The sequence below is a fragment of the Oncorhynchus mykiss genome, chromosome 29, assembly GCF_057628025.1.
Source record: "Oncorhynchus mykiss isolate SJ-2025 chromosome 29, ASM5762802v1, whole genome shotgun sequence".
Lineage (NCBI taxonomy): Eukaryota > Metazoa > Chordata > Actinopteri > Salmoniformes > Salmonidae > Oncorhynchus > Oncorhynchus mykiss.
In genome coordinates this window covers 30,747,374-30,766,306 of record NC_143050.1, presented here as the reverse complement: position 1 = coordinate 30,766,306, position 18,933 = coordinate 30,747,374, and the positions used below count along the sequence as shown (strand labels likewise).

The 18,933-nt window shown below is 41.9% G+C and overlaps 3 protein-coding genes across 4 annotated transcripts; 2 read left to right on the top strand and 1 right to left on the bottom strand.

Annotated features, from left to right (window-relative positions):
* Positions 1-5,110: 5,110 nt before the first annotated feature.
* On the top strand, positions 5,111-8,521 carry LOC110509733 (GPN-loop GTPase 3). 2 transcript variants are annotated; one of them, XM_021590805.3, is made up of 8 exons: positions 5,111-5,383; positions 5,870-5,978; positions 6,067-6,234; positions 6,435-6,559; positions 6,683-6,798; positions 6,967-7,063; positions 7,492-7,620; positions 7,788-8,521. In XM_021590805.3, exons 1-8 carry the CDS (start codon positions 5,336-5,338, stop codon positions 7,851-7,853), a joined length of 858 nt encoding a protein of 285 aa, XP_021446480.1. In that variant the 5' UTR covers positions 5,111-5,335; the 3' UTR covers positions 7,854-8,521. The 2 variants fall into 2 exon arrangements, with proteins under 2 accessions (XP_021446480.1, XP_021446479.1); XM_021590804.3 differs by having other exon boundaries at positions 5,158-5,383; positions 6,423-6,559.
* A 113-nt stretch (positions 8,522-8,634) lies between these two features.
* Positions 8,635-11,811, top strand: arpc3 (actin related protein 2/3 complex, subunit 3). Its single transcript, NM_001160601.2, has 7 exons — positions 8,635-8,746; positions 9,183-9,282; positions 9,626-9,702; positions 10,817-10,885; positions 11,047-11,173; positions 11,418-11,512; positions 11,591-11,811. Exons 1-7 carry the CDS (start codon positions 8,741-8,743, stop codon positions 11,651-11,653), a joined length of 537 nt encoding a protein of 178 aa, NP_001154073.1. The 5' UTR covers positions 8,635-8,740; the 3' UTR covers positions 11,654-11,811.
* A 43-nt stretch (positions 11,812-11,854) lies between these two features.
* On the bottom strand, positions 11,855-18,114 carry LOC110509734 (ubiquitin-conjugating enzyme E2 G1). The gene is made up of 6 exons (XM_021590806.3): positions 17,806-18,114; positions 17,246-17,348; positions 14,249-14,346; positions 13,568-13,746; positions 13,199-13,316; positions 11,855-13,006 (listed from the first exon to the last, which is right to left on the bottom strand). Exons 1-5 carry the CDS (start codon positions 17,846-17,848, stop codon positions 13,230-13,232), a joined length of 510 nt encoding a protein of 169 aa, XP_021446481.1. The 5' UTR covers positions 17,849-18,114; the 3' UTR covers positions 11,855-13,006; positions 13,199-13,229.
* Between the last annotated feature and the right edge of the window lie 819 nt (positions 18,115-18,933).

The following is an 18,933-nucleotide window of genomic DNA, read 5'->3' as shown; positions in this document are numbered from 1 at the left end:
GAAACGCAGAGTAGGTGAATGGATGACCTCCGCATGTGTGGTTCCCACCGTGAAGCATGGAGGAGGAGGTGTGATGGTGCTTTTCTGGTGACAATGTCAGTGATTTATTTAGAATTTAAGGCACACTTAACCAGCATGGCTACCACAGCATTCTGCAGCGATACACCTTCCCTTTTGGTTTGCGTTTAGTGGGACTATCATTTGTTTTTCATCAGGACAATGACCCAACACACCTCCAGGCTGTGACAAAGATGGGCAAACCCTTGAATGAGTAGGTGTGTCCAAACTTTTGACTGGGTCTGTGTATATATACTGAACAAAATTATTAAACAAAACATGCAACAATTTCTAAGATTTTACTGCGTTATAGCTCATTTGAGGAAATAAGTCAATTGAAATAAATTCATTAGACCCTAATCTATGGATTTCACATGATTGGGAATACATTTATGCATCTGTTGGTCACAGATATCATAAAATAACTCACAATGGGCTTTTGGATCTCGTCGCGAATTGCCATCGATAAAATGCAATTGTGTTTGTTGTCTGTAGCTTATGCCTGCCCATAACCCCATTACTGGCTCAAATAGCAGACCAATCAGCCTGTTACCAACCCTAAGTAAACTTCTGGAAAAAATTGTGTTTGACCAGATACAATTCTAATTTAAAGTTAACAAATTGACAACAGACTTTCAGCATGCTTATAAGGAAGGACATTCAACAAGCACAGTACTTACAAAATGATTGATGATTGGCTGAGAGAAATTGATGATAAGTTTGTGGGGGCTGTTTTGTTAGACTTCAGTCAATCATAATGGCTTTACACCCCCTGCCATCTTGTGGATAAAGAGTTACTTGTCTAACAGAACAAAGAGGGTGTTCTTTAATGGAAGCCTCTCCAAAATATTCCAGGTAGAATCAGGAATTTCCCAGGGAAGCTGTTTAGGCCCCTTGCTTTTTTCAATCTTTATTAACTACATGCCAATGGCTTTGAGCAAAGCCAGTGTGTCTATGTATGCGGATGACTCAACACTATACACGTCAGCTACTACAGCAACTGAAATGACTGCAACACTTAACAAAGTGTAGTTTCACAATGGGTGGCAAGGTATAAGTTAGTCCTAAATAGTTTGAAAACTAAAAGCATTGTATTTGGGACAGATCATTCACTAAACCCTAAACCTTTTCTAAATTTCGTAATGCATAATGTGGAAATTGAGCAAGTTGAGGTGACTAAACTGCTTGGAGTAACCCTGAATTGTAAATTGTCATGGTCAAAACATGTTGATACAACAATAGCTAAGATGGGGAGAAGTCTGTCCATAATAAAGCGCTGCTCTGCCTTTTTAACAACACTATCAACAAGGCAGGTCCTACAAGCCATAGTTTGGTTTCACCTAGACTACTGTTCAGTCGGGTGGTCAGGTGCCACAGAGACACTTAGGAAAATTACAATTGGCTCAGAACAGGGCAGCACGGCTGGCCCTTAAAAGTACACGGAGAGCTAACATTAATGAAATGCATGTTAATCTCTCATGGCTCAAAGTGGAAGAGAGATTGACTTCCTCACTACTTGTTTTTGTAAGAAATGTTGACAAGCTGAATGTACCGAGCTGTCTGTTAAGCCTACTAGCACACAGCCCCAGACACCCATGCATACCCCACAAGACATGCCATCAGAGGTCTCTTCACAAGTCCAGAACAGACTATGGGAGGCGCACAGTACTACACAGAGCCATGACTACATGGAACTCTATTCCACATCAGGTAACTCATGCAAGCAGCAGAATCAGATAAAAAAAACAAACGGGTAACAATACACCTTATGGAACAGCGGGGACTGTGAAGAGACGCACACAAAGCTACAGACACACGCATACGCACACTAGCACACGCACTCTTCACACGTATATTGTAATATTGTTGTATGGTGGTATTATCAATCACATTTATTTATAAAGCCCTTCTTACATCAGCTGATGTCACAAAGTGCTGTACAGAAACCCAGCCCCAAACAGCAAGCAATGCAGGTATAGAAGCACAGTGGCTAGGAAAAACTCCCTAGAAAGGCCGGAACCTAGGAAGAAACCTAGAGAGGAACCAGGCTATGAGGGGTGGCCAGTCCTCTTCTCGCTGTGCCGGGTATTATAAATTTTGTATTGTAGATGTGTATTAATGTTATGATATACTGTTTTATTTTTTGTTTTATATGTAATGTAAGTGGCTTCATGTGTTTGAACACCAGGAAGAGTAATGGGGATCCCTAATAAATACGAATACAAATACCATAACCCCACCATGGGTCACTCTGTTCACAACGTTGACATCAGCAAACCACTCGCCCACACGACGCCATACACGTGGTCTTCGGTTGTTAGACCGGTTGGACGTACTGTCAAATTCTCTTTAACGACGTTGTAGGCGGAAGATGATAGAGAAATGAACATTAAAATCTCTGGCAACAGCTCTGGTGGACATTCTTGCAGTCAGAACGCCAATTGCACACTCCCTCAAAACTTGAGACATCTGTGGCATTGTGTTGTGTGACAAAACTGAACATTTTAGAGTGGCCTTTTATTGTCCCCTGCACAAGGTGCATGTGTCATCCTGTTCAATCAGCTTCTTGATATGTCACATCTGTCAGGTGGATGGATTATCTTGGCAAATCAGAAATGTTAACTAACAGGGATTTAAACAAATTTGTGCACAAAATGTTTGTGCGAAGTGAAAATGTCTGGGATCTCTCATTTCAGCTCATGGAACACACATGTTGCGTTTATATTTTTGTTCAGTATCTGTCACAGATACCTTTAAAAAAGGTAGGGGCGTGGATCCGAAAACCAGTCAGTATCTGGTGTGACCACCATCTGCCTCATGCAGCACGACACATCTCCTTCTCACAGAGTTGATCAGGCTGTGGATTGTGGCCTGGAGAATGTTGTCCCACTCCTATTCAACGGCTGTGCAAAGTTGCCGGATATTAGTGGGAACTGGAACACGCTGTTCTACACGTCTACATGCCGATCGGGAGCATCCCAAATGCCACAACCCAACCGCCACCATGGGGCACTCTGTTCACAACGTTGACATCAGCAAACCCCTGACCAGTCAGGTCAAGACTCTTGTGAGGATGACGAGCACGTAGATGAGCTTCCCTGAGACGGTTTCTGACAGTTTGTACAAAACCACAGTTTCATCAGCTGTCCGGGTTGCTGGTCTCAGACGATCTCGCAGGTCAAGAAATCGGATGTTCCTGGGCTGGAGTGGTTACACGTGGTTCAAATCAAATCAAACTTTATTTGTCACATGGGCCCGAATACAACAAGTGTAGACTTTACCCTGAAATGCTTACTTACAAGCCCTTAACCAACAGTGTAGTTCAAGAAGAGTTAAGAAAATATTTACCAAGTAGACTAAAATAAAAAGCAATACTTAAAAGGTAACACAATAAGAATAACAATAATAAGGCTAAATACAGGGGGTACCGGTACCGAGTCAGTGTGCGGGGTACAGGTTAGTTTAGGTAATTTGTACATGTAGGTGGGGGTGAAGTGACTATGCATGATAATAAACAGTGAGTAGCAGCAGTGTATAAAAGGGATGGGGGAGGGGTCAATGTACATTTTCTGGTGGCGATTTTATTGTAGTGGGTCTAGGGTGTCCGGGAGGATGCTGTTGATGTGAGCCATGACCAGCCTTTCAAAGCACTTCATGGCTAACGACGTGAGTGCCATGGGGCGGTAATCATTTAGGCAGGTTACCTTTGCTTCCTTGGGCACAGGGACGATGGTGGTCTGCTTGAAACATGTAGGTATTACAGACTCGGTCAGGGAGAGGTTGAAAATGTCAGTGAAGACACTTGCCAGTTGGTCTGTGCATGCTTTGAGTACACGTCCTGTTTAACCTGACCTTGACCTGTTTAAAGGTTTTGTTCACATCGGCTACCGAGAGGGTTATCACACAGTCATCCAGAACAGCTGGTACCTGCTTCAGTGTTGCTTGCCTCGAAGCGAGCATAAAAGGCATTTAGCTTGTCTGGTAGGCTCACGTCACTGGGTAGCTCGTGTCTGGGTTTCCCTTTGCAGTCCGTAATATTTTTAGAGCCCTGCCACATCCGACGAGCTTCAGAGCCGGTGTAGTAGGATTCAATCTTAATCCTATAGTTACGCTTTGCTTGTTTGATTGTTCGTCTGAGGGAATAGCGGGATTTCTTATATGCGCCGGATTAGTACCTGCTCCTTGAAAGCGGCAGCTCAAGCCTTTAGCCCGATGCGGATGTTGCCTGTAATCCATGGCTTCTGGTTGGGATCTGTACGTACAGTTACTGTGTGTGCACTTCGTCGATGCACTTATTGATGAAGCCGATCAATGCCATTGGGTGAATCGCAGGGTGGCAGGTAGCCTAGTGGTTAGAGCTTTGGACTAGTAACCGAAAGGTTGCAAAATCGAATCCCCAAAATCTGTCGTTCTGCCCCTGAACAAGGCAGTTAATCCACCTTTCCTAGGCTGTCATTGAAAATAAGAATTTGTTTTTAACTGACTTGCCTAGTTAAATTAAAGTAAAATAAAATGTAAATAAATTCCAGTCTGTGCTAGCAAAACAGTCCCGTGGTGTAGCATTCTAAAATAAAATTGGATTTGTCCTAAGCACAAGGTGTAATGATCTTGACGTTTAATCAGCTTCTTGATATGCCACACTGTCAGGTTGATGGCAAAGGAGAAATGCTCACAGAGAGGGATGTAAAGAAACTTCTGCACAAAATGTGTGTATATGGCACATTTCTGGGATGTTTTATTTTATCTCATGAAACATGGGACCAACACTTTACATGTTGCGTTTATATTTAGATATCGGCGCGCAGGTGCAATTTTTCTCCTTCTTTTAGGTGTTATTGGTGGACTTCATCCAAATAGGTATCCAGGCTGTATCACAACCGGCCGTGATTGGGAGTCCCATAGAGCGGCGCACAATTGGCCCAGCGTCGTCCGGGTTTGGCCGGTGTAGGCCGACATTGTCAATACGAATTTGTTCTTAACTGACTTGCCTAGTTAAATAAATGTTACATAAAAAATGTAAAAAAGTAAAAGTTGTATTGCCGCTACAAAAGGCACAATTGTTTGTGCGCATGCGTGAAAGTATACCTCTTGCCCTGATTCGAACGGTATCTTTTGTCCCGAAACGATACCCGTATTTAGTGAAAGTTTTCTGTCTGCAAGCATGTTGGCTGCGCATTTACTCGCCGTCATTGTTTTGCAATATTAGTCTTGAAGAATTAAGCGACACTTTTTTTTTTGTCATTTCAGTCCATGTAGTTTTCGGGATAGGATAGCAGAAATGCCTCGTTATGCTCAACTGGTGATGGGCCCCGCGGGAAGTGGAAAGGTAGCTACTAGATTATAGCTACGTTAGCTAAGTAACGTTATTTATCCACACAGCCTGTGGTGCTGAAATGCTTCCGTTATTTTCAGTGGGTAGTTAGCTATTAAACTAGCTAACTAAATAGGTGTTTGTTGGTTGTTCCATGTGGATTCCAAAATGAGCAGGGCTAGGCTATGTTTTACAATTAATGCCAATTCACACATTATTAACATATCTAGCGATACCACTTGCTAGATTGTTAGTGGGCTAGCTAATAGAGTTGCAACCAATTATTTATATATACACTATTGGTTGCAACTTCAAGGTCTAAACTGCTTACAGGCACTGCCGTTGCCATTTCAGAAATGCAGTTCTAGCACTTTAATAATGTGGTTGTACTGTAGCTGTTACTTGATTTATCCTATTAAATGTTCTCATATCATCATGTATGTTTTTGCCACCGATATTAAAGTCAGCTGTGGTTTCTATATATCTCCCGCCTCTCCTCAGAGTACCTACTGCTCTACACTGATCCAGCATGCGGCAGCCATAAACCGCTCTGTACAGGTGGTCAACCTAGACCCAGCCGCTGAACACTTTGATTACCCGGTCATGGCAGGTAAGAAAACCTCTTAGGAGTTCTGATACTGTGATAGTCCTGTTTCTCTAACATTGAGTGCCACTGATGGCTGTTTTCCTACCCTCAGATATCCGGGAGCTCATCATGGTGGATGACGTAATGGAGGATGAGTCACTGAGGTTCGGCCCAAATGGAGGGCTGGTGTTCTGCATGGAGTACTTTGCCAACAACTTTGACTGGCTGGAGGAGAGCCTGGGCCACGTGGAGGATGACTACATACTGTTTGACTGTCCAGGTAAGGTGCTTTTCATAGAGCAGGGCAAGGAACGTGGCCTGGATGATGATGATGATGATGATGGTGGAGATGAAGTGCATAATATGGATCTGATTTTGATGTTGACCATGATGGTGATGGCGGTTGAGAGGTTTGTGCTGAAGGTGATGTGGTGAGAATGGTGTTGACGACGATGATGACGGTGTTAGTGGTGTCTGCAGGCCAAATAGAGCTCTACACACACCTCCCTGTGATGAGGCAGCTGGTAGAGCAGCTCCAGCAGTGGGAATTCCGTGTCTGTGGCATCTTCCTGGTGGACTCACAGTTCATGGTGGAGACCTTCAAGGTAATATGTCCTCTGCTAACACATCTTATTTCCAATCCCACGCTGCCTTTTATACAGGCTTTATAATATGCTATAACAGTTGTATTTTAAGTTAATTGAAAAACAAGTGTCTCAAAAACCTAGTTCATCTCTGGTATCATGGCTGCGTTGAGTGCCATGGTGTCCTTGGAGATCCCAACAGTCAACATCATGACCAAAATGGACCTGCTCAGTCCCAAGGCCAAGAAGGAAATAGAAAAGTAGGTGTCAGAATTTTGGAATTCCTCCTTTTTATGTGAATCTGTTGCCTTGGTCTATGTCCATCTGGTTTTATGTCTGTGTGTGTGTTTGGATCTGAATGCATCCTATGCACAAGCTTAGCAGATCTGTATTGGCTGGCACTGACAGATCCCGCTCTCTCCATGCAGGTACCTGGACCCTGACATGTACTCAATGATGGAGGACAACTCTGTCACCATTAGGAGCAAGAAGTTCAAGAAGCTGACCAAAGCCATCTGTGGTTTGGTAAGTTTTATTGTAATTAATCACATTGTCTGAAAGCTTTCAAAATACACTGAAAACATCATAAAATAGATCTATACAGCTAAAAACAACAATGCAATGTAAAAACAAGTTGACATTGAAGCTAAAGAAAGTATGCTTTCTCAATTTACCTAATTTTGCTAATCATTCCTTTCGACAAAATCAAGACGTCAAGGGTCTTGTAACATTTTTTTAATGAAGAATATTCAATTCCAGCTTAATTTGAGCAAATTCAGAATTGACAAATAATAATAATTCAGTGGGTAATTGGTCCTATTTCACACATGTGCTATTAACTCAATTCAATGTTTTTATCGTTTGACGGCCCTATGCCGTACAAAACCGTGCATAGAGAGAAGGCAGCACTGGTGTCCATAAATAAGTCATGACCCCTAGTTTGTGTTTTCTAGATTGATGACTACAGCATGGTGAGATTCCTGCCTTTTGATCGCACAGACGAGGAAGGCATCAACATAGTGCTTCAGCACATCGACTTTTCCATACAGTACGGAGAAGACTTGGAGTTCAAAGAGCCAAAGGTAAATACAAAACAAATCCACTACTTTGTGGACTAAAATGTATGCTTAGCCCTAGAGTTTAGTAGAGCAGACTAACTCTATTTTGGGAAATAATGTACTAAGTTACTAAGTCGACTCTCCAACTAACCAAAACCTTTCACTCATTCTCCTTTTTCCTCTCTCCTAAGGAACCTGACGAGGAGCCAGACAACACAAATTATGATGATTTCTTCCAGGACAAAGAAGAGGACTGAGATGATATACATTACAAAATATTAAGTGCATCTGCTCTTTCCATGACAGACTGACCAGGTGAATCCAGGTGAAAGCTATCTTCCTTTATTGATGTCACTTAAGTTAGTGTAGATGAAGGGGAGGAGACAGGTAATAGAATGATTTTTAAGCCTTGAGATAACTGAGACATGGATTGTGTATGTGTGCCATTCAGAGGGTGTATGGGCAAGAAAAAACATTTGGAAGTGCCTTTGAATGGGGGTTATGATAGTAGGTGCCTGGCTCACCAGTTTGTGTCAAGAACTGAAATGCTGCTGGGTTTTTCACACTCAACAGTTTCCCATGTGTATCAATAATGGTCCTCCACCCAAATGACATCCAGCCAACTTGACACAACTGTGGGAAGCATTGGAGTCAACATGGGCCAGCATCCCTGTGGAATGCTTTCAACACCTTGTAGAGTCCATGCCCCAACGAACTGAGGATGTTCTGAGGGCAAAAGGGGGATGCAACTCAATATTAGGAAGGTGTTCTCAATTTCACCCAAATTCCTCCCCATCCCTGTCTGTGAAGCTCCACCACGTGACCTGTTGATTTTTGACTGTAAGCAGAATTTAATGGAAATTAAGAAGACGTTTCTTGTTGAATATCTGGATTATGTTTTTGTAATTAAACTATTGTAAAACAACGTTTGGACATTTATTGCGATGAAAATGGTGATCAATTGCGCCACCCTGTGGTCATTCATATATTGTCCACACCGCGTCTCTATTCGTTGGTCTATTTCCTGTCAATTCTGTTGGGTGGGACAGGCGGAAGCAGCAGCAGCGCGAGTAGCAGTAGTGTCCTTACAAACGCTTACATTTTTAGTTTGCTGGGGCTGAAATATTTACATTAGTCTCTCAAAATGCCGGTAAGTAACTAAAATATTATGACTTCCTCTTAAATTAACAACCTTTAAGTGTGTTCTCTGTAATGTAAATATTTGTATCTTCCCCCATCTGTATCGACCATAGCATTTTCTAGTTAGCTAACGTTAGTCATTTCAGTCTAACAAAAATGCTTTGGATCACCCAAAAATAACGTGGCAACGAAATTGTAAAAATATTGCTTGATATTAGTCTGTAGTTGCCAATTGAATGAAAACCGGTCAAAAAGGGACATGTTAATTTATGCAGCCAATGGAGTTAGTAGTTTGGTGGGTTTAGCTGCTAGCTAATCTGCTAGTTTAGTAGCTATAACGCTGACCGCTATCCAGTACAGTAGAGTGCTGGCATTCTCATTTTGTCAAAAAGATCATCGCATAGTCATCAATATATTTGCATCAACTGTTTCATTTTCCTTTGCAGGCGTACCACTCTGGCTTGATGGATGGGGACACCAAGATGGTGGGGAACATGGCTATGCTGCCACTAAAAACCCAATTCAAGGGCCCTGCAGCGAAAGAGAGTATGTTTCAGCTAGCAAACTTAACAATTTGACACACTTTTTAAAGAGCTGGTGTTGACTTTCTTGCCCGATTTACCATACTCCACCCATCGGGTTTAGAAAATAGCCTACAAGAATGTACAAAGTTCTTGTTTGATATGAACAAGGTTTCGATCATAAGTAGGATATCTATCTTTCAACCTGTGCATTTTCTTAAATTCCACTTGACTGTGGTTGCCTGGTGGTGCATGTTGCTTACTTATTAGGTGCCATGAGTCACTCAAGTGTTTATTCTCTTTATTTTTAAGTACTTGACCAGCATCCCCTAACTTCCTCTATTTTCAACTCATCTTTGTTATTTCAGCCAAAGATTCAGACATCATTGAGGAGGCCATCTACTATTTCAAAGCTAATGTCTTCTTTAAGAATTATGAAATCAAGGTAAGGCAACATTGAAATGTGAATTATTTTTTTTTTAGCAAAATGGTGACTGTTAAAAATGGAAGTGGTCACCTGCTATTTGTGGAATGTTGTCTGTTTGAGTATAATAGAGTAGACTACATGTTATAAGGAAGTTAATGTTTTTACAGTACCTCCCCCTTCCTACAGTGGCTTGGCCTGTGGTATCCCGCATGCCCCAGCCTGCTTCTCTGAATATTGCCCTTGGCAATACAGTATTCTCATAGCTCTGTTAGCAGTGCTTAGTTAGGCAGTGACTGAAACTAGGTTCTGCTCTCATACACCCATAGACAAAGAGTACTCAAACTTTTTGATAGCAAATTCAACAGGGACCCTTCATATTTGGAACATAACTTGAGCGAATATAAGGAGTTTTACTATGACTTCGGCTGTGCATGGCCGGACAAACCAAGTCTCAGGTCGCGGGAAGGAACATTTTAAAAGCCCGCCTTTTGCCATAGAAAACCTTTTGCAAATTTCCTGCAATTCTACTAATTTTGTCATCAAATGTATAATTGGAGTATTCTAGTGGATACCAATATCCCTGTGAGCCTCCTAGGCCCATTTTGCCCTGGGTTAAAGGGATTCTCCAGTACTTTTGTATACTTTCTAGGCAGTAGTTCTGAAAGTAGTGCCCACAAGCTAAAAGTGGAGGAACAATATGTACTTGTAATTTATTTGAAAAATTAAAATTTGATTCAGTGAAAGGTTTATTTTCATTTTGGTAAGAGATTAAAATGTAATGAATTGACAGTTATTTGCTGATGTAAAAATATAAATGTACTGTTTTTAGGTTGTCATATTTGGGGTGTGGTAGGGTCATGTGGAAAATGGGGTCTGCCAGAAATTCTGGCAGGAAAAAGTGGTCTCAAGCTGAAAGTTTGAAAACCATTGCTCTAAACTTATTCCACAGAACCCTTTGAATTTGTTTTCTGTTAGTAGTATTTTGAGTGTCTGCAAACTCCTACCCGAGACAACCCTGGACACAGCATGTTGACATTAGACAACAGAATTCTCATTACCATGGACTTAAGTCTGTCAGTCACAAGGCTTGGTGTATCATTGGAGTTATCAACCTCTTTTTTTTTCTCCCCAGAACGAGGCAGACAGGACACTGATCTACGTCACCCTGTACATTTCTGAATGCCTGAAGAAGCTACAGAAGGTAACAAAATGAAATTAATTGATTGCCAATGGGCTTTTCTAATAAAGCAAATAGCTATTGATTCCAAATGACCCCCCCTCCCCCCTTAGTGATATGGAATGTTGGGTCCTCTGAACAATTCAAAGACATGATTTGTTTTGTATGGTGAACTCCCCTTGCAGTGCAGCTCCAGGGGTCAGGGAGAGAAGGAGATGTACACCCTGGGCATCACCAACTTCCCCATCCCTGGAGAACCTGGTTTCCCTCTCAACGCCATGTATGCAAAGCCCAGCAACAAGCAGGAAGAAGGTAAGGAAACTACAGTAATATTTATTTTCAGTATTAGTAACACTATTGAGTAGACTGATAGAGGTGCCACACCAACCGTACATTAGTGTTTTAGGCTGCACTGTGTAGTATTCAGTAGTACCAGCAGTTGTGATTACGTTTGGTCAAGATCTGTTTTGTGTGGACCCCAGGAAGAGTAGCTGCTGCTTTCACAACAGCTAATGGGGATCCTAATTAAATACCTCCCATGGTTTTTCCTGATCAGAGACCATGAGGGCGTACCTGCAGCAGATCCGCCAGGAGACGGGGCTGAGGCTGTGTGACCGTGTGTTTGACCCCCAGACAGACAAACCCAGCAAGGTGAGACATCTGACCGCTCCTGTCACAATTGTTTTTAGTGGATTGATGGACTAACCCTGACTGTGACCTCTTTTTCAGTGGTGGGTGTGCTTTGTTAAGAAACAGTTCATGAACAAAAGCCTGTCAGCTCCTGGACAGTAGACAATTCGGGTCTAAACTACTGCAAGGCAGATGTTTGTTTCGTTTTTGTGCCTCCATTTGTGTGGCTGAGATTTTATACTGAAGAGTACATGGACATACTGTTGTCAGGTGGCTTCTTTGATCATGTTAAGCGATTGCTTAATGCAATAAAACAATTCTGAAAACATGTCTCAGTTGGTCTCTTACACAATCAAGAAAATATTACTGTTTTAAAAACTTTATTGGACTCAAGTTAAACAATGTGGGTGTAAAAACCTGTGATTTCAGAACTCATGCCAGTCTTCACTCCACACAGGTGAATGACTATTGGAACTATCGAGCTACAAGTCTTATTGCTTGTTCTAACAATTCATCACCACTTTCATTATTTTGATCCTTTGCATTGCATGAATAACTTGCGTAAGACTCAAAAGCATCTCCTCGTAGATAGAAATTGTGCTGTTGCAAAGGGCTAGTGTAATCTGCTTCCACAGGTGAAAATGGCAATACTGGTGTGGACATTCAACCAGAACTGGCTTAACCTTATTCACATTCTTGAGACTACACAAACTACTTTTAAACAAAAGACAACCATCTGAAATGTGATTTCTCTTTCTGTAGATGTTCACAGGTGACCAAAGCTTAAATAATTATTCACACAAGGATAGACGACACTGAACACACGTCCCTGAAAAATATCCTAGAAAGGAAACTCAAGTATACAAACTTCACATGAAGGGGAAAACCAAGAGACATAACTTGAGCTATGATACAGTACATAATATTTACATACAATTAGAGCTGTGATCTTTATTACAAAAAATATTATTTTCCTCATGCTAATATTCTTAGGTTTGTTTATCCCCAAAAAATGATTGATCAAAAATGGAAGAAAACAGACATCACGGGAGACAGTTTCCTTAGCTCACAGGGAAACAACTTAAGGCAGCAGAGTGTATTAACCCTTTTGAGAGAAAGGACTTTGGAAGGAATGGGCTTCCATAGGTAAAGAACGGGGGCAACGATAGCCATTGTTGGTTGGTATCTCTTCATTGACCACAATTGCATAAGAGACAAGTCAAAAGTAGATGGCTCAGTGGCAGGTTGAAAATAAAGAAGCTCTTCAAAACAAAAACATGCATCTTGAGTTGTCATAATTCTCATTTAAATAAATACGTCTAAGGTGAGAACTGGGCAATAAGTATGAGGGGATGTTTTTTCCTCCATACATCCACAGAAGAAACAAGACAACCCTATTTACAACTAAAGAAAAAGGGCTGGCTTTTTATTCCACATCTTCCTAAGAGCAGAGCACGGGTGCAAAAGTCTTTATTGAAGAGTGACATGATCGATCTCCCGATGTTAAAATTCTAGCTAAAAAAACAAAAAAACAATTAGCTTGCAGACAAAATATAAATCAAGGGAAACGATAATCAAAGCATCAAGACTGATAGGGAAACAAACGATTGATGTACTATCCAGCCAAGGCACTGAATGGGTCTCAATTTCTGCAACGTGAGTGTGAGATTATAGCTGAGCGCTGTGTGGATCCAGAATGGTACTCACTGGGTGTGTGGCAATGGTGGGGGAGTGGAGCCTAGTCAAACGCCATCTCCTGACTCTTTCGTACACAGCGAGCCACCTTCCTCTTGAACTCTCCACAAGGATCCTCTCTCCATTCTTTCTGCAGGGCACAACTGTACATTAAAAACCCAAGCTTCACAAGCACTACAATCAACTAAACTGGTGGATAATCCCTCACTACTATCAAAAATGTTGTTCTACAAAAACACAATTCTAAAACTATGAGCACTGACATTTCACTTGTTTCTGTAAATTCGTTGAGGCCATAAAAACAAGAAAATAACAGCACCATCGTTTCAGCTTTTTCTCATAGAATTCCCCCGTCTGCGAGGGTGTATGTCTGGGACTTACGGCTGCGTCCACATTGGCGGGTGAGTCGCCGTTCGGGTCGGCCAGCATGGAGATGACACTGATCATGATGGTCTCTACAGTGTGAATGGGCAGCCAGCGCTCCTCAGGCTTCTCATAGCCAAACTTGTCCTCTCCGGGCTCGTGAAGGATGGAGATACACACGTCACCATTCTTTGCAACTGAAAGAGAAGAGTACAGGAATCAAACTGCTGACCAGTTGACACACAGGTCTTTTGTCGTCAGCTGTATAGCATATCGAACAAAACTGAAGATCTTCAACTCAAATGTCAAATCAATTTTTCTGTATGGATCTGAAACATGGAGAACCCTTTGAACATGCTGAACAAACTAAAGTAATTCATTAACCACTGTCTCAGATGGTGTCTGGCCAGTAGACTCCCAGAATACATCAGCAACATCAGGCTGTGGGAAATTACAAAACAAGACCCAATAGGAAGCACAATGAGAGAAGGAAGTGGAGCTGGATAGGACACACTAATCAATCACAAAACAGGCTCCAACATGGAACCCACAAGGCAAACACTAAAGAGGAAGGCCTAGAACCACCTGGAGATTAAGCACAGAGCAGGAGATGAAGGCAGGAGGTATGCCATGGCAAGGCCTAGAGTAAATAAATAGCACAAAAAGGGATGAAGGTGATTCATCAATGAAACCACTTACCATTGGGATGCCATATTTCTGTGATGAACTTCATCTTCGGAGGCCTATGTGGGTAGTCAAGGGGAAAGGTCAAGTAGGCTTTAAAGAAACCACCCTCGCTGTAAAGAGACAAGATGAGAAAATGAGTGTCACTCATATAGGAGGTGCTAAGTGCTAGTCACTATTTACCACAGACACAAAGTAAACCCCACCTATTTATATAATTGCTCTCCTTAAAAAAGGGCCCCTCCCACCCCCAGAGGAAGTTGCCACCACTATTTAATTTCCTGTCCTAGAGATGAAATGCACATTTAGGTTCTACCTCCGAAGAATGACGAAGTCTACTTATACATACTCATGAATTGGTCTATGTCTGGTTCTGGAGCTGTATTTGTCACAAGCTTTGATTTCGGGAAAATTTTGCCACTGATGGTAACCACTGGCCTATCTCCAAAGTTTTGGCATATTCCATCAATTGCGGCCGCGAATCCACCAACAGTTTGACGAGATTAAGGTGAAGCTCTGGTAACATAGATAATAGGGTTGAATGGCAGGTACCCGGTTACACAGATTTACCACCCAAAACCAGTCCCATTCCCGGGATAAATAACTGCGAGAAACTGGTAAATTATAATAAATGATCTATATGAACAGCATGGGGTGAAATGGAGCTGTTAAATGATATGCAATGTCTAAATCAGGTTTCTCTACGGCCTCTGCATGATGAAGCACAGCTCAGGGTGGGGACAGACTGCCCATCTCAGTATGGAGCGCAGGTCACAATGCACGTAGACATACCATCTCATGAAGGTAACTTTTTAGGCCTGCATTTGTTGCAGCATAGTCTATGCTACAGTAATATAAAGATCGAATGAGCTTCTAATATACCCATCTCCATCTGGCTTTCGGGGGGGGGGGGGGGGTCACGTTTCTTTTTGTTGTAAAGATTATAACTTTTTTAAATTGCAGATGCAGAGTTTTAAAACAGCCTTTCACTCGAATAGCGTTGCTTTAAAATCTGTGCACATGCGATCACGCTCTCCTAGCCTAGCCTCTTAAGGTAATAAACTCAATGCAATATTAGCTTTACATTTAGCCAATTAAAGATGGGTTATGCATAATAACCTCATTTATAGCCTCTGTCTCTTGCGCTATACGCAAGTGCCTGTGATCTGCTGGTCTCTCCTTAAAAAACACCCCTTACCTCAGAGTCCCATGCAGAACTAGCTAGACTAGAATAGCTTGCTGGACATTTGTTTTTTGCATGTATTATACCGACAGGCTATTCGAAGAGGGACGCAATCTCTTTTTTTTGCTGAATGTTAAATACAGCAGCCAATAAAACTCACGGGCAGTATGAAAGAAAAGCGAATGCACGGTAGGCTACAGCAGTTCTTTATTCAGACCCATAACCATTCAATCTGGAAGAGAAGTGAAAGCCTCCTGCATCTAATTCTAGTCCTATATTATTCAAGGATGTCATTAGAATGATGAAGATACATGAAATAAGTTGTTGTCCTTAACTGTTGAAAGCGAGGAAGGAATGAAGAAATGAGAGAGAAAGAGGAGGTAGGCTAATAACCTTAGGGGAAACATTATGAAAGCTATTCATACAGTGCATTGGGAAAGTATTCAGACCCCTGGACTTTTTCTACATTTTGTTACGTTACAGCTTTATTCTAAAATGGATTAAACAAACTGAAATATCACTTTCACATAAGTATTCAGACCCTTTACTCAGTACTTTGTTGAAGCACCTTTGGCAGCGATTACAGCCTCAAGTCTTCTTGGGTATGACGCTACAAGCTTGGCACACCTGTATTTGGGGAGTTACTCCTATTCTTCTATGCAGAGCCTCTTAAGATCTGTCAGGTTGGTTGGGGAGCGTCGCTGTACAGCTGTTTTCAGGTCTCTCCAGAGATGTTCGATCGGGTTCAAGTCCGGGCTCTGGCTGGGCCACTCAAGGACATTCAAAGACTTGTCCCGAAGCCACTTCTGCCTTGTCTTGGCTGTGTACTTAGGGTCATTGTCCTGTTGGACCAAGAATACAATCGGGTTCTTGGTTACCTCCCTGACCAAGGCCCTTCTTCCCCGATTGCTCAGTTTGGCCGGGCGCCCAGCTCTAGGAAATGTCTTGGGGGTTCCAAACTTCTCCATTTAAGAATTATGGGGCCACTGTGTTCTTGCGGACCTTCAATGCTGCAGAAATGTTTCGGTACCCTTCGCCAGATCTGGTCCTCGACACAATCCTGTCTCGGACCTCTACAGATAATTCCAACAACCTCATGGCTTGGTTTTTGCTCTGACATGCACTGTCAACTGTGGGACCTTATATAGACAGGTGTGTGCCTTTCCAAATAATGTGCAATCAATTGAATTTAACACTGGCTGACTCCAATCAAGTTGTAGAAACATCTCAAGGACGATCAATGAAAACAGGATGCACCTGAGCTCAATTTCAAATCTCATAGCAAAAGGTCTGAATACTTATGTAAATAAGGTGGGGTATTGTGTGTAGATTGATGAGGCATTTATTTTATTTAATCAATTTTAGAATAAGGCTGTAAGGTAACAAAATTTGGAAAAAGTGAAGGGGTCTGAAAACGTTCTGAATGCACTGTATGGGCTGGTAGTGAGTTCAGAATTACATCACCTGAAGAAGCATGTGGCAGAATCATGTAAACAAAGTGCACAGCTCAGCAAGTATGCATGCCTAGTGCATGTATTTTTCATCTTGTGCACATGCTTCAGGTGATAGAAAATCTGAACACATTTACAAAAGTTGGAATTATTCTTTCATGTGGATATATTGTCTCATTCTTACATGCAAAAGGACCAACCACATGGACAACTGGTAAAGTACATTAAAAAGTATATTCTGGCTTGTAGAGGTCGTGAGAGGAAACTTTGCTGATCCTAACGCTAATTTACCCCCAACAACGTTGCATCCAATGCAATTCAACGTGGGGTCTCCAGGTTATTCCTTCAACAAACAGAGGAGATTTGTAAAACACTCACAATAATGTATCTTGAGGGCCAATAACAACCACCTCCCACTGATGGATGTTATCATCGTCTATGAGACCGGCAGAAAATCCCTCCACAGGGTTCTTGTTGAGCTCTAAAAAGGGGTAAACAAACACGCGGACATTATTACCCAATACCCACCCCTGAGCGTGTGATCTACTTGATGCCATGTCATGCGTGTTGTCAAGCTAGAATTCAGCTAACGGACCAGTGAAAATGAACATGGGATGTTATTTAGCTTGAGGAAATTACCTAGACGTGTGGCTACGATTAAAATAAATGGCACACTTCTACAAATCTTAGCTAGCGAACATAACGTTACCACCACTGCTGTGTTTCGCTAGTTAACTAGCTAGCAAAATGGTATGTCACGCGTTAGCTAGCTAAACATACACCAGCTGGGAATTTGCATTGCGTACTAGCCGTAGCTACATTGACATTTTAAATACAAGTAAAACAAACATTATTTGACTACAAGCTAGCCAAGTTACAGGTAACTACTACACTTGTTCAACTCGGCTTAATTTAGCTAACGTTAGGTGCTTGCTTACCTGCCAGTTGTTTTCGAAGCAACAGGGATGATTGATCGGTCATTTTATGTGGATTAGCCTACCTATAAAGACAACGACCTGAACTGCCTCTAACATAAAATATAACAGAACAAAGAATTGGAGAGAGAGAGAGAGACCTAGCTAGCTTGTTACCGATGTTTCAACAAGGCCTTATTAGTTGATCGTTTCACACAGAGAGGCACAGCTTCCGACAGCTAGGCTAGCAACATCCCCATACACCGCATGCGCCCTACTCGTCAAGAGAGAGGGAGGTGCAAGCCTACATCAGGGTTACCCAACTGTGCGAGTGATTTTATTTTGACCGAACATTTTCTGAGCAAAACAAATTGTTTATGATGTGGTTTATTGTTGTACATAAGACTGTAAAAAAACACAAGCAAATAATCTCCAAGTGATTGTAATGTTGTAAATCGGTTCCAAAGTATTCCCACACCTAATATAGATATACACCAAGTACACTAAACATTAGGAACACCTTCCTAATATTGAGTTCACCATCAGTTCGCCCTCAGAACAGCCTTAATTGGTTGGGGGGCATGGACTTTACAAGGTGTCGAAAGCGCTCCACAGGCCTATGTTGACTCGAATGCACTTGTGTCAGGTTGGCTGGATGTCCTTTGGGTGGTGGAGTAGAGGTTGACACGGGGTGAAAATTCATTACTGTCCTGTCAATTGTTTTCCTGTTCTGTCCTGATCCCGCAACATTTCTATAACTTCAGAACTTTCTTGTTCCTTCCTGATAAAAACCAATCCAGTCCCATCCCGTGCTCATTTTTGCACGTAGAAATATGTAGGCTGTTGGTTTAGGAAGTATTTAAAATAATTTCAGTAATGCCATATGCAACTGTAATACGTGGTTGTCTCACCTATTTTAGTTAAATGCACTGACTGTAGGTCTAAGTCACTTTGGATAAGAGGGTATTATACACTGAACAAAAATATAAACACAACATGTAAAGTGTTGGTCCCACATTTCATGAGCTGGAATAAAAAATCCCAGAAATTGAGGAGTATTTCTGTCCTTAATAAAACACTGTTGTGGGGAAAAACTCATTCTGATTGGCTGGACCTGGCTCCCCAGTGGGTGGGGCTGGCTACCCAGTGGGT